Here is a 14,160-nt window from a genome sequence, read left to right as displayed (position 1 = left end):
TATCAAGATGTTTCATATTTTTTGTACTCTGACTTAACCCAAAGTAGTTAAACTTAAAAAAATGTTTGAAAAATATTATTCTTGTTTATTTTACACCGTGACAATAACATGTGAGGTTAACCTGTTATCAATACAAAATAATTTAATTCCATCTTTTACGAGCATCATCCCACCGACGTCAGGGTATTTTGCAGATTTGCATGCGTTATTCCCATTCATTTTTAATCACTTGCGTGGGCCATACATCCGCACGTGATTGTTATAAATATATAACAAAACTAATTACTGATAATTTTATTATGAACACATTAGTGACACAAACAGTTTGCGGCACTTTTGCGTAGAACTTTATTTGTAGTGTTTATTTTTTTTTTAAAAAAGTGTTTTTTTTTTTGTGAAAATGAGGTGTGAGTGGCCAGAACTTACTAAATGTTGTTTTTGTTTACCATTGCGAAAGGGTTTGCTAGCGTGGGGATATTTTAAGTTGGTAAGTAATCTTTTCTACTATAGTAATAAATACAAACAATTATTTCTTAGTTAAACAAGCTGTTTTTATTTTGTGCTTTATTTACATTTTTATCACTGTTAAAAAGTGTGTTTCATAAATAAACAATTTCCCTGATCTTCATTTGGAAGAAAATAAATCGGGTTTAAAATTTTTTTTTACTTAAAAAAATAATAAAATATCCCTAAAAATCAAGGACCATAAAAAGGATTTTGTAAAAAAGATCTGGGTATTTCTTTAGAAATTTGCGGCACGAATTAAGGGGGGGTAGGGGAGGGAAAGGGAGGGGGGAGGTAAGGGGAGACCCCCTGTGAAGTGGGGGGGTGCGGAAACCCCCCCTTCTATTTTTTTTTTGAATTTATATTTATACTAGCTTACCGCCCGCGGCTTCGCCCGCTTTGTCTAAAACCTAATAAATTATATACTAAAACCTTCCTCTTAAATCACTCTATCTATTAAAAAAAACCGCATCATAATCCGTTGCATAGTTTTAAAGATTTAAGCATACAAAGGGACATAGGCAAATAGGGACAGAAAAAGCGACTTTGTTTTGTACTATGTAGTGAAATGTAGTTAGAAATATACTGAAGATTATGGGCTTTCTTGACTGCTCCGGCGCTGCAGAACGTGGCGCTTGCCCCCGTGTACCTCGTTGCAGGCAGGAGTCTTCACTCGCCTTTGTAGCTTCGGCTTTTTGGTCGCCTTTGGCGACCAGCCTCAGCCACTCCGGCTCGCTTGACTCTGCCTGCTCCTCAGCACACGCGGGCGCCACGCTCCTCCGCGCCTCCGACTTTTTTAATACACTCTAGTGTATGACAGACAAGTACCACGTGGAGTCGGGGTGGACAGATTCGGTTCTGTTACTAACAATTTGTGTGCAATGTACATACAATAAAAAAAACATTTTTTTTAATTATACATGTTTGATACAATTTACAAGGGCAATGAATGGATCAATTTTATTTTTTTCAAATCAGCGTCTCCACATATTATATTCTTTAATAATATCATCAAAGTTTGGGTGGTTATAGTTTAAAAAATCTCTATACAACACGCCACTGGGACTCAATTCTTTGAGTATGAGTCCCATCAGGGGCAACAAATGCAAATGGGTTGTCTGGGTCTGAGTGATTAACTTTTTTAAAAACATACCCATGTTGCCCCAATCATATACTACTCGCCAATAATCCGTATGAATTGTTGTCCCTCAGCAACATGCTTTTGAATGAACTATGAAGGAACTATGGTTTTTAATGTACATTTTGACATTTGTTATCTCTTTCAAACACAATTCTTGTAGGTAGTTTTGTCAATGCAACTCAAACAATTTTGAACATAACCTCAAAAATTAAAATTAAGATTTCTCTGTAATTACAAGTTTCCGCACGAAAAGCCGCTAATGTATGTTCCGGGGCATTATTATCGATCGAAAAAAATTAAAATCACGCCGAAATTCGTGCCGCAAGTTTCTAAAGCCAACCCAAGATCTGTCCTAAAGTTCAAAATTAGGTATAAGTTTTCCATACATTATAAAATATAACATGAATACACAATTGTCAACACAGTGCTTTCCTTGCATAGTGTAATAATGAGTACCTACTAACGTAATCCTAGCATTGGAACCTTTCCTAATCCTAACCGTACCTATATTGTACATGATAATTGTTAAATTGTGAAGTTGTTTTCTTGGTAAATATTTTTTTTTTCTTTTTTCGCAGATTATAAACCTGATGTTGACTGGATTGATGTGCACACATCTATGCGAGATAATAATGTATCATCGCCGTGTGTCGATACCTGGCATTTGTGTTCTAATATCTATTATTCTAGCATTTGTTGTAGACGCTATATTCCAAATCATATTTATCGTCAGCGCTCATAAGGTTAGTAATTTTAAATTAATAAATGTAGTACTTACATATTTAAAAATGTAGTTATATTATCGTAATAACCGACTACATATTGGTAAGAATATATCACGGGAATTATTTAGCAAAACCATCATCGCCCTTTAAATTTTATGGAGATCGATTTTGGACAAAAACATGTATGTTTTACCATGGATCTTCTAAATTTATTCCAAACTATCTATTCATTTCAAATTTCAATCCAAATCGGTGTGGTGTTTCTTTGCAGAGACCGTATTTGCAATATTTATTATAATAATTTAAGTCTAGATTTTGTTATGTAAGTATTTATTCATTCATGGATTAATACAATTTATACAAACATTATTGTTGCAGAAAAACTACAAATACATCCGATGTTACTTCAGATATAACCTAGTGGTTCTAGGTGCAGTGTGTATCTGTTCGTTAGTCTACATCAGCTATTTACTGTACGCGCTAAGAGAATATGTATTCGTCATTTTCTTCCTACCGTTTGCCATGCCTATGCTACTGTTTATAATATTTTATCAATGTAAGTATATGAAGAATTCATTAAATGCGTTTTTAATTTTAAAAAATGCATCGTCGTTTGTTTTGTTAAATAATAAACAAAGATTAAAAACTACCTATTGTTAACTGATATTAATGATAATAGATAATTTTAAAAAATATATAAAAGCGATTATTAAATTCAGTACTTACTGTTATTTTTTCACAAACAGTACTTACGGAAACAATTTTTTTCATAAATTATTAAAATGAAAAAGGCTGTCCAAAAATATAAAAATTACCAAGTAGAGCCTAAGTGTAGATTTAAACAAGTTATTTACAATAAACAACTGTTTAACTTAATTAACTTATTAATATTTTCGTTACAGTCGTCCACTTATACTTCCTGATATTATCAAGAAGTGAATTCAAGAAACTGAAGAATAATGCAAAATTCGAATTCGTAAATCAGTTGGAAGAAGCCAGATGTACTGCTGATATTGCTTCTGCGACGATCGCCTAATTCCTGCATTCCCGCCTGATATATTTAACTAGTTGTGCCATGCGGTTTTAATCGCATTGCTCCGCTCCTATTGGTCTAAGCGTGATTATATATAGCCCATAGCCTTCCTCAATAAATGGGCTATCTAACACTGCAAGAATTTTTCAAATCGGAAGAGTAGTTCCTGAGATTAGCGCGTTCAAACAAACAAACGCTTCAGCTTTATAATATTAGTATAGTAGATTTTGCAATGGCAACAATCGCTTATAATATTATGGCAAATAAAAGCTCTTATTTACATACTTGTGACTAGCAAATAGTCATCTTCTTGCCATAAAGAGAAAAAAAAACGTAACCAACGTAACGTAAATACAAAATATAGAGGTATTTTGTCTGCATAAAATTTGAGTGCTTTTGATCATGATTAGTTAGTATTATATTGTCTGGTTAGAGCAATCTCTCAATGATAATATTATGGAGAGTAGAGGTAGTATTTATAGTTGTATATATTATCGTAGTAGTAGAGGTAAGGAAAATAATCTCATAATATTATGTACTATGAAGTAAACTGAAAAAGTGTATGTCTGAATATGTCTGATAAGAGAATGGTTCAAAAAGAGAGATTGTTCTCTCTTTTGAAATAGCGCTGTTTTGAAAAAGTTTTTATATAATGTGAACTTAGCACTTTGGCACTATTTGTTTACTATTTAATACTGTTTCGTTACACTTATTATGAAAATTCTAATATTTGTTAAGCGCTATTTCTATGTTTATAGTTATTACATTTCTAAGTAAGTTAAAGATTAATAAAATATTATTCGATACAATGCCCTTTTTCTTCTTACCCTTATTTTTACCTAAATATTATGCAGATTTTATTCATTATTCCTACTTTAATATACTTTTTTTATAGTTTATGTAGAGTCAAAAGTTCAGGTAATTATTTACTCCTTTAAGATTTACAGGCAAAGTTTCAATGTGGCAAATATGCAATAGTTTTATTTTATTTTTTAAGTAACATTATATTTGATATTGAAATACCATTCCAACATGAGTAATTTGTGACATTAGATTATTAAATAAGGAAGGATTAAAGCAATCTTGATGATATTTGAATTAAAGTAGGTATTTATAATTATTCTATATCCCATGCCAGTATTTCATCGAAAACGGTTCAGCACTTGACCATACAAAGTGTTATACATACAAATACATATAGTAAAATAATACTTACGTTATAAATAAGATAAAACCACAGATTACGTAATTTACTATGTACCTAAAATGTTTATTCAGCGCCATCTGTTGACAAAACAATAAAACTGTCCGTAGAGCGGTATTAATAGCTCTAATAATTTTCTAAGTGGGTTCCGATGAAAGTGAAAATGAGATTAATTGAATTCAACTCACTAATGTTGACTTTCCAGATATCTTACATTTACCATATATCTCATAGTTTTGTTTTATCATGAAAATTACACTAGCTACAGCTGCAGCGGGCGTAGTGAATTGTAAAAGATTATTTTTAATTTATGTTATTCCAGATAAGGCTTAATTTTTATACCAAAATTTAGCAAAACCTCCATAAACTGTTAAGCGAATAAAATGAACAAACATAAAATTGAATAAATCAACAATCAACAACACCGCGTGATTTTATTGTTTCAATAAATTATTATAGGTTTCAAGATGTATGTCTGTGGTAATATTATATTATTATAATTTTTGGCTTATTATTAGGAGCATTTTTTAAACAGGCGGCTTTTTATGTATGAAAATTTATAAGATAGGTAGTTTAATAGTACTCGTTTAAAGTACGGTAGCTAAAGGATGCCAACAGTCGACTTTCTCTGCCCGTGACCTTGGTCATTGTTCATTCGATACGGTGCGAAAGAAAGGCATAGTATAGGTTGCCCCAATAATTTCAAGTTTTTGTTCCATCAGTTTTTATATACGTTAGAGCGTATACCTAATAGAATTTCGATATCGCATTTACCAATATAATGTTTTAGGCTCACAGGAATTAAATACCTAGCTAATGTAATTTAAGTGATTAACTATTGTGCCGAAAGCAAAACAAAAAGCACGAATTATTCTATCATGTGATTTATTCGTGAAAGTTATTAAAGAAAGTCTATTTTACGAATCAATATAACATACATGGAGGAAATTATCGTGAGGAAAGACAAGTCAAAGGATCAAAAGTTCGACACCACGTTGCATAGCTGCTAACCCGTACTTGGCCAGCGTGGTGGCTTATACTTTGACGTTATGCGTAGACTTTGAAAGAGTATGGGGATGAGCCCACTCTGGCATGATGTATACATGATGAAACTCTTAAAAGAAAATATTGTAATAACACGACATCCGAACCCACCTCGAAGTGCAGTTACAGTCACACAAAGAAGATTACGTAAGATGTTAATGTTATATTAAATAATGTACAGATCCGCAGTTTCCCACGGATTGCTAACTTTAGAGGAGTTATATGTACCTACTTATATGGAGATGTTAATACCACTTTCTAAGTGACCAAAATACTCATTGTTTTGTATAATCAAACCGATAGACTTGCAGAAGCTTGCTTATTCGACATTTAAATGCAATTTCACATCAATAAAAGCATTTTACTTATAGAGTAGCTTGTGTGAAAATATTTTCAAATCGGACCAGCAGTTCCTGAGATTAGCCTGTTTAAACAAACAAACAAGCTCTTCAGCTTCATAATATAAGTATAGATATAATATTACTATCTGATCCGGTAAACGTTGTTTTGTCAGGACAACCATATAACTTAGGTTATGTAACACAAAAAGCAACAAGTGATAACTGCGTTAAAAACAACCGACTTCAAACTTGCACTTGTAAAATTTACAAATACCTACAGACAAAAATGCTCATAAAATAAAAACTACTGGGCCTATCCGAATAAAACTTTTATGGGACCAATTCGACACCATCCCGCATCGAACAAAAAAAGAATCAAGTAAATCGGTTCAGAAACCTCGGAGTAATCGGTGTACATACATAAAAAAAAAAAAAAAAAAAAAATATACCGGCCGAATTGATAACCTCCTCCTTTTTTTTGAAGTCGGTTAAAAAATCGGTTACCTATAACTACAAGTAACTTTTGAGCTAAATACCGTCATATTGGCCAACATTGCCCGCTTTTTATGAATAATTTCAATTTCCGCAAAAAAATTCTATGGCAACGTTAGTATTTTCTGTTAGCATATGTTTAATTCTTAGATCGTGTGCATATATTGCTGTAGAAAATTTCATTATTCTTCAACATTTTATTCATTTTTTGTCTGTTTTTGAGGGCGGGTAAAGTTATCTGAACTTGTTGCCAACATTGCCCCCGTCGATTTTTGACGTAAATATGACCTCTAGCCAGATTATAAAAATAAATAAATAAAAATAAAATAAGCCTTTATTACTGTTAAATATTTTACAATAGTTACAACTTTAGTATCTTTTACAATAATATTTACAATTTTCTTAAACAATTACTTTTTCTATCAATGGGTTTCAATAATTAACAGTTTGTCTTTCGACAAAGGCCTCCTCTAAAGACTTCCATCTCTCTCTATTTCTCGCTGTTCGCATCCACTCTGAGCCGGCCACTTTTTTCAGATCGTCTTCCCAACGCTTCATTTGACGTCCCTTACTTCTTTTCCCATTCCTGGGATACCACTCTGTTAATGTTTTTGTCCATTTACCATTTGTTTCCCTTAGCATATGCCCTGTCCAACGCCATTTTAAAATCTTACATGCTTTTTTTACGTCTTTAAATTTAGTTATTCTTTTTATTTCTTCTAGTTTTATTTTTTCTTTTCTTTTGACACCTATTACACTTCTTTCTATTCCGTTCTGACATACCATCACCTTATTCATAAGTTTGTCTGTCAGCGCCCATGTTTGACAACCATATGTTAAGCATGGTAGAATGCAAGTATTGTATACCTTCCTTTTCTCTTTTTTTTTTTTTTTTTTTTTTACTTAGGATAGGGAAGCGCTTGACCACAATCTCGCCTGATGGAAAGCTGAGATGCGGTCTAAGATGGTACACGCTTCCCTAGTAGGTACCGGTTCACTCTTCGTTTGAAGACCCCCATATTGTACTCGTCGGGGAACACAGATTCAGGAAGCGCGTTCCAGTCCCTTGCGGTTCGAATGAAGAATGTAGAATCGAACCGCTTAGTCCGGGTACATGGAACGTCCACCATATGGCGATGCCTAGAATCTGTGCGCCTCGACGATCGATGGAAGAACGGGGATGGCGGAACAAGTTCGTGAAGTTCCGCAGCGCACTCACCAAAGTGTATCCGGTAAAAAACCGATAAGCTGGCCACTCTGCGACGATGAGCGAGGCTCTGGAGTTTTTTGCCTACTAGCTCATCGTCGTTTATGAGCCTCTTGGCACGCCTCTCTATCGCCTCAAGCGCCTCCAGCTGGTACTTGGCGGAACCGTCCCAGAGGTGAGAGCAGTATTCCATGCACGATCGGACTTGTGCTTGATAAAGGTTGAGCAACTGTCCCGGGCTGAAATACTGTCTCACCTTCGCCAGAATTCCAAGCTTTTTTGAGGCTACTTGGGCTTTGGATTCTATATAGGAACCAAAGTTCAGAGTAGGCGTCAAGGTGATGCCAAGAAGCTCGAGGTGGTTGGTTATCGGTACGGATACACCCTGGAAAGTCGGAGTCAGATGGAATGGACTCCGTTTAGCGGAGAATAGACACGCCTGGGTCTTAGTAGCATTGAACTTGACCAGATTGGCATCGCCCCAGTCGGAGACCGCCTGTAAGGACAAGTTCATGCGATCGACCATCGCCTCCCGTAGAGACTGGATTTGTGCCATACTGGCTCGCGCGCTGGATACATATCTCTCCACAACAGTGCTATCGTCTGCGTACCCATAGATACCGGGTTTCAGCAGATCGTTGATGTGTAGCAAGAAGAGTGTTGCGTAGAGAACTGATCCCTGAGGGACCCCGGCATTGATAGCCATTAGGTCGGACGAGCAGCCATCAACGACTACTCGTAACGACCGGTCTCTCAGAAAATCTGAGATCCAGGCGCAGAAACCGGTAGGCAGACCGTAGGATGGAAGCTTGCCCATTAGGCTATCATGCCAGACCCTATCGAAGGCCTTTGAGATATCAAGAGAGACAGCAAGTGCTTCACCATGATTCTCTATGGCCTCGCTCCAGACGTAGGTGGCGTACGCTAGAAGATCCCCAGTGGACCGGTTTCGGCGGAACCCGTATTGTCGGTCACTGAGAAGGTCGTTCGCTTCTAGGTGTGCCAGGAGCCTACTGTTTAGTACACGTTCCATAGTCTTACAGAGTATGGACGTGACTGAAATTGGCCTATAGTTGGAGGGGTCGGCACGACTGCCTTTTTTGGGCACGGGCTGCACGTTGGCAAGTTTCCAAGATTTCGGTACTATTCCAGTCGTCATCGAGAGGCGAAAGAGGCGTGTCAGAACAGGAGCAAGTTCAGGCGCACAGGTTTTAAGTACTATGGCTGGAATTCCATCAGGGCCACTGGCTTTATTCACGTCAAGATTCCGCAGCGTTTTAAGCACCTCAGTCTGACGGATGCGAATTTCCGGCATATTCACCTCGCATCCAGGTAGACTGGGAGGTTTCGCATTTGCGGGATCATGACGAGAATTTTCCGCGAAAAGAGAAGCAAAAAGGTTCGCTTTCTCTACGGCGGTGTGAGCCAGCGACCCATCCGGTTTCAGCAGTGGAGGAAGTGAGGGGCGGCAGAAATTCGATTCAACCGTCTTAGCCAGGGACCAAAACGCTTTGCTACCAGAGGGGTAAGAAGCTAGTTTGTTCCCTATACGGCTGACGTGGTCAAATCGAGCTTTCCGTAGAGCCTTTTTGCAGGACTTGGCGGCCCGGTTGAAGGCTTTCTTCTTGTCTGACACGTCCTTGGCCTTGCGGTGTCGAGCATCAACCCATGCCAGATATGCTTCATGCTTTAGCGCTTCAGCGCGTCTGCAATCGGCTCTGAACCAGGGCTGAGCTTTGCCGGACATGGCCACGTCCGAGAATGGGATAAAGTACTCCATTCCCTGTCGCAGCACATCTGTCACAGCATCCGCGCAGGTCGAAGGATCATCAGAAGAAAAGCAGACAGGCCGCCAGGGATAAGACGCAAAGAAGGAACGCATCTCATCCCAATCTGCTGACTTGTATCGCCACACGCGCCGAGAGCCCTTAGGACTGGGATCGGGCGGCGAGTAGACAGATACAGATTTCACCAGACAGTGATCGGAGCTGCCAAGCGGCGAAGAAATCGCCACCGAGTAACGGTCTGGATCTGTTGTCAGCAGAAGGTCCAAGCAATTGGCTGTGTGGCTCTCAACATCAGGAACCCGCGTCGCTCCTTGGACCAGCTGGGTGAGATTTAATGCAATGGAGAGTTTACGCATCTCTCTCCCAGCTAGGTCAGTGCACTGGTATGGGTATAGCCACTCCTGGTGGTGGGCATTAAAATCCCCCAGTAACACAAGCTGAGCGGAAGGGTATTTGTGTTGAGCAGCATCCGCCACCTCACTAAGGTACTCTGTGAGCCTGATCGTCTCCTGGTCTCCGCTGTGCGCCCGGTAGACACAGGAATAGAGAAGTTTCTCTGGGCCTGTGTCCACCAGCATCCATAACACTGAAAAATGGGGGTCTTCAAGATACCGGAGACGCCGACAACAGATGTCATCTCGGACGTACGCGCACACACCTGACCGAGCCTTAAAATTATGCTCCAGGGTGTAGCCGGGATAGGACAGGTACGCCAAGTCAGACGGACATCTTATCTGCGTCTCCGTGAGGAACAAGATACACGGTTTATGAGTCTCAAGGTGGAAGTGGACTGCAGCGAGATTAGAGTGGAGACCTCTGATGTTAGTTAGGTCCACTTTCAGCGAGAGGGAGTGCTGCCGCTGTGCAACTTTATTCCTGTATCTTGCCTTGTTCATAGTTGTTTTAGAAGAGAGTGAAGTAGGTATGAAGACGGCAGTGAGTCGAGGCGCTTAACACCAGGACCAGAGACACACACTTAGTTGCCGCACTATTGGGGACTAGTCTGGAGACTGCGGGGACGCCCGAGCCCCCCCAAGTTGTCCATAGGGCCCTCTCATCCGGTCGCCAACCGCCAGCCTTTCGCGTGTGGCTAGCACTCTACTTGGGCCCCCTACTGACCAGCGGTCGGCCAGCGGTGCACCGTGCCTCGGATCCCGCTAACCTCCATGACTAGGCACCAGATGCAGCAACTTCAGTGTGTGTCAGATCGTCCCGATAGTCAGAGCGCAACTGACTCGACCCATCTTCACTAAGGCTACATCAGCTTCATCGAGTCGGAACACGGACGCTTGGCGACTCGTCTTCAGCTGATGGGTGGTCATTATAGCCGCGACAACTGTCTCCCACCATGTCACCTGTTTAGCACCACCCAGGGGCCACGTGTAGGGTTTCAGAGTTCAGGGTATACTCCTACGGACGGAGGTGACTCGGCCCCCGAACTGAACCGACTTCTCTTTGATTGGCATATCTTTATTTTTCATAATTTCGCTAAGAGACCAATATCTTCTCCATGTGTTTGTTATCCTTCTTTCTATTTCATTGTGCATAGTATCCCTTAACGTTATAAGCTGACCTAGGTATACATACTCTTTTACATATTCTATCTTCTCTGTATTTACTGTTATGTTATAGGCCTGTGAAGCGTTAGTCATAATTTTTGTTTTCGCTATATTCATGGTGAGCCCTGCTTTCACGCTTTCGTCTGACAGTTGTTGTAACATTTTTTCGAGTCTCTTTGGACATTCAGAGAACAAGACCAGGTCGTCTGCAAAACGTAGATGGTTCAACATTTCACCATTAATTGACAATCCTTCGTAGTCCCACTGCAGCTTTCTGAACACGATCTCCAGAGCCGCTGAAAACAGTTTTGGTGAAATAGGATCACCCTGCCGCACGCCTCTCTCTATCGGAAATATGTCTCCCATACTTTCAAGCCGGACTTGGGCGGTGCTTCTAGAGTAAATATTCTGAAGAATTCTTATGAATGCCCTGAATATTCAAAGCTTCCCAAATGTAATCATGTTCTAAGGAGTCGAAGGCTTTATTATAATGAACGAAACCCAGATAGTAAATTTTATTGTACTCGTTGTATTTTTGCAGAACTTGCCTTAAAACATGAATATGGTCTATTGTGGAATATTTACTCCGGAAACCCGCCTGTTCTTTAGGTTGGTTTGCATCTAGCGTAGCAGTGATACGAGATAGGATTATTTTCGAGAATACTTTATAGACGTTAGACATTAAACTAATAGGTCTATAATTGCCTATGTCACCTTTGTCCCCTTTTTTATGTAATAATGTTATTGTAGATTTTGTCCAGTCTGCTGGGATAATTTCTGAATCTATAATATTGTTGAATATATCTGTGAGAATAGGAGCAATCACTGATGTCGTCGATTTTAAAAGTTCGTTCGTTATTTGATCAGCTCCTGGTGTCTTATCCATCTTTTGCGTGTTGATTGCTCTAATCGTTTCTTTAACTAAGATTTTGGGGATGGGTTCAGAATCAGTAACACTATTATTCATTTTATTTATAATTTTATTTTTGTTTTTGCTTTGGTATAAATTTCTATAATAGTTTGTAGCCTCTTTAAGTATTTCAATTCTTTTGTTTGTATAGCAGTCTTTTGTAGTCTTTGTTTTAAGCATCCAATGTTTTTTATAATTTAACTCTTTTATTGCTTTCCTTACGCCTCCAGTTTTCTCTATATAATTTTTTAGTGTAATATTCCTTTTAGCTTTCTTATCTTTTTTGATATTTTGATTTATCTTTTTGCTAAGCTCAGATATTTTATGACGGTAATTTTTATTTTCTTTCTTTTGTAATAATTGTCTTCTTTCTTCTAATAATTGTTTTGTCTCATCTGAGATGCCTCTTTTGTTATTGACGTTTATTTTCTTTGTTTCTGTTTTCAGTATGTTAATAAGTTTCTCGTATTGTTCCTAGATCGGTTGACATCTGTTTATATCTTTATTAGTAGTTAGTTCCTGTAGATTATTTATGAGCTGGGTGGTATTTCCGGTACAAAAAATTCCTGAGTTATGTGTACAGAATCGTCTTTTGTTCTTGATTGGTGTTCCTGTTAGTGTCGCACGAACCATTTTATGGTCCGAATTGAAATTTAAATTGTGAATTATGGATACGTCTTTAATAATTTTTGAATTATTAGACATGATAAAATCTATTTCATTTTTATATAGTCCATTTGGTGACATCCACGTCCACTTTTTCGTTTTCTTTTTCTTATAAAAACTATTCAATATTTTAAATTTGTTTTCCAAAGCGAAGGTGACTAATCTGGATCCATTTTTGCTCCTTTTGCCTTGTCCATACTTTCCTATTGTATACTCTTCTCCACTTTTTATTTTTGTTCCAATTTGTGCGTTGAAGTCTCCCATTACTATTACATTTTTGTTGCAGTATTGCACAGACATTCTTAGATCTTCGTAGAATTTTTCAATATTTGCAACGTCCTTCTTTTTATTTGACTCAGGTGGTGAATAAGCCTGGATGATCGACCATTTTTCTTCTTTATTTAAAGGTAACGTTATGTTTAGTATTGCTATTCTTTCAGAAATTCCCTTTATTTCATCAATTCGGTTAGCAAGATTCTTTTTAACTAAAAAACCCACACCATACTGACCTTGTGTCTCACCTTTATAATATAGGATATAGTTTCCGTAATCATTAATTTCTTCTCCATATCGTCTCATTTCACTTATTCCTATTATATCCCACTTAATGTTTGCTAGGGCTAATTCGAGTTCAAGGCGTTTCTCCGTCTTTCGTAATGATCGAGTATTAAAAGTAGCTATATATATATCCTAGCCAGATTATATTAAAGTCCAATTCAAAAATGTTGGAAAAGATGTCGTTTACTTTAAAAATCAAAGCAGTATCATGAAAGGTTCCCGACTTTAGTGGCTGGGCAAAGTAACCCAGGTATTTTTTCTATTTAAGATTTAAGTTAGCGACACACACAATAGGCAGTGTTGTCATACATATAACTTATTTTACACCAAATACTATTAATGTTGCCAAAGTATAAAGGTATTTTTGCAATTTAAAATTTTTCTTATGAATTGATTTTTGGGCAAAGATACCCCTGTGGGCAATGTTGGCCAATTTGACGGTAGTGTATTTAAATAGCGTCATCAATAATATAAAACTAAATGACTTGTGATTTTCTGCTTTTAAGCTAAATGTAGAAATGCAGTTATCAGCAAATATCATATTATATATCTACGAAGATTGATGGCTGACGCAGTTTATAATTAAAACATATTATGCAATTCATTCTAAATTACGTACAGATAACTCTACTAAAATATTATAAAACCTTATTCCATATTAAAAAGGCAAGTTTATGTTTATAGATTTATGTACATTTATGATTTAGAATATTAAATGAATATTATTTTTATATTATAAATGTAATTCAAATTGTAATTTGGTTCTCCTATAATTGTAGAGTATTTTTCTGATTTAACTAGATGTATGACTTAGATATGTAAAATTTTTTACTATCTATATCGAGCAAGGCTTTTCATAATTCAAATTAAAGAAAATTGTATGAAAGTTAAGTGAGTAGAAAATGTGTTTAATCCCAGATTGAATCCAGAAAAACCCAACTGTAGAATCAACCAGTGAGCATAAAGGACCTTAAAAGTTAATAAATGCA

The 14,160-nt window shown here is 37.4% G+C and overlaps 1 protein-coding gene across 1 annotated transcript; it reads left to right on the top strand.

Annotated features, from left to right (window-relative positions):
- Window positions 1-197: 197 nt before the first annotated feature.
- LOC123697470 lies at window positions 198-4,212 on the top strand. Its single transcript, XM_045643995.1, has 4 exons — window positions 198-487; window positions 2,224-2,388; window positions 2,749-2,926; window positions 3,273-4,212. The coding sequence occupies exons 1-4, from the start codon at window positions 401-403 to the stop codon at window positions 3,404-3,406; spliced, it is 564 nt and encodes a 187-aa protein (XP_045499951.1). The 5' UTR covers window positions 198-400; the 3' UTR covers window positions 3,407-4,212.
- The last annotated feature ends 9,948 nt before the right edge of the window (window positions 4,213-14,160 follow it).

The sequence above is a fragment of the Colias croceus genome, chromosome 14, assembly GCF_905220415.1.
Source record: "Colias croceus chromosome 14, ilColCroc2.1".
Taxonomy (NCBI): domain Eukaryota; kingdom Metazoa; phylum Arthropoda; class Insecta; order Lepidoptera; family Pieridae; genus Colias; species Colias croceus.
Note: the sequence above shows the minus strand (reverse complement) of the source record. Positions and strands in the feature narration are given on the sequence as shown.

Excerpts from the sequence above, each read along its gene's own strand:
- LOC123697470 (XM_045643995.1), top strand. The coding sequence starts at position 401 with ATGAGGTGTGAGTGGCCAGAACTTACTAAATGTTGTTTTTGTTTACCA. Across the intron at positions 2,389-2,748 it reads TTATCGTCAGCGCTCATAAG|AAAAACTACAAATACATCCG; the intron begins GTTAGTAATTTT and ends TTATTGTTGCAG. Across the intron at positions 2,927-3,272 it reads GTTTATAATATTTTATCAAT|TCGTCCACTTATACTTCCTG; the intron begins GTAAGTATATGA and ends TTTTCGTTACAG.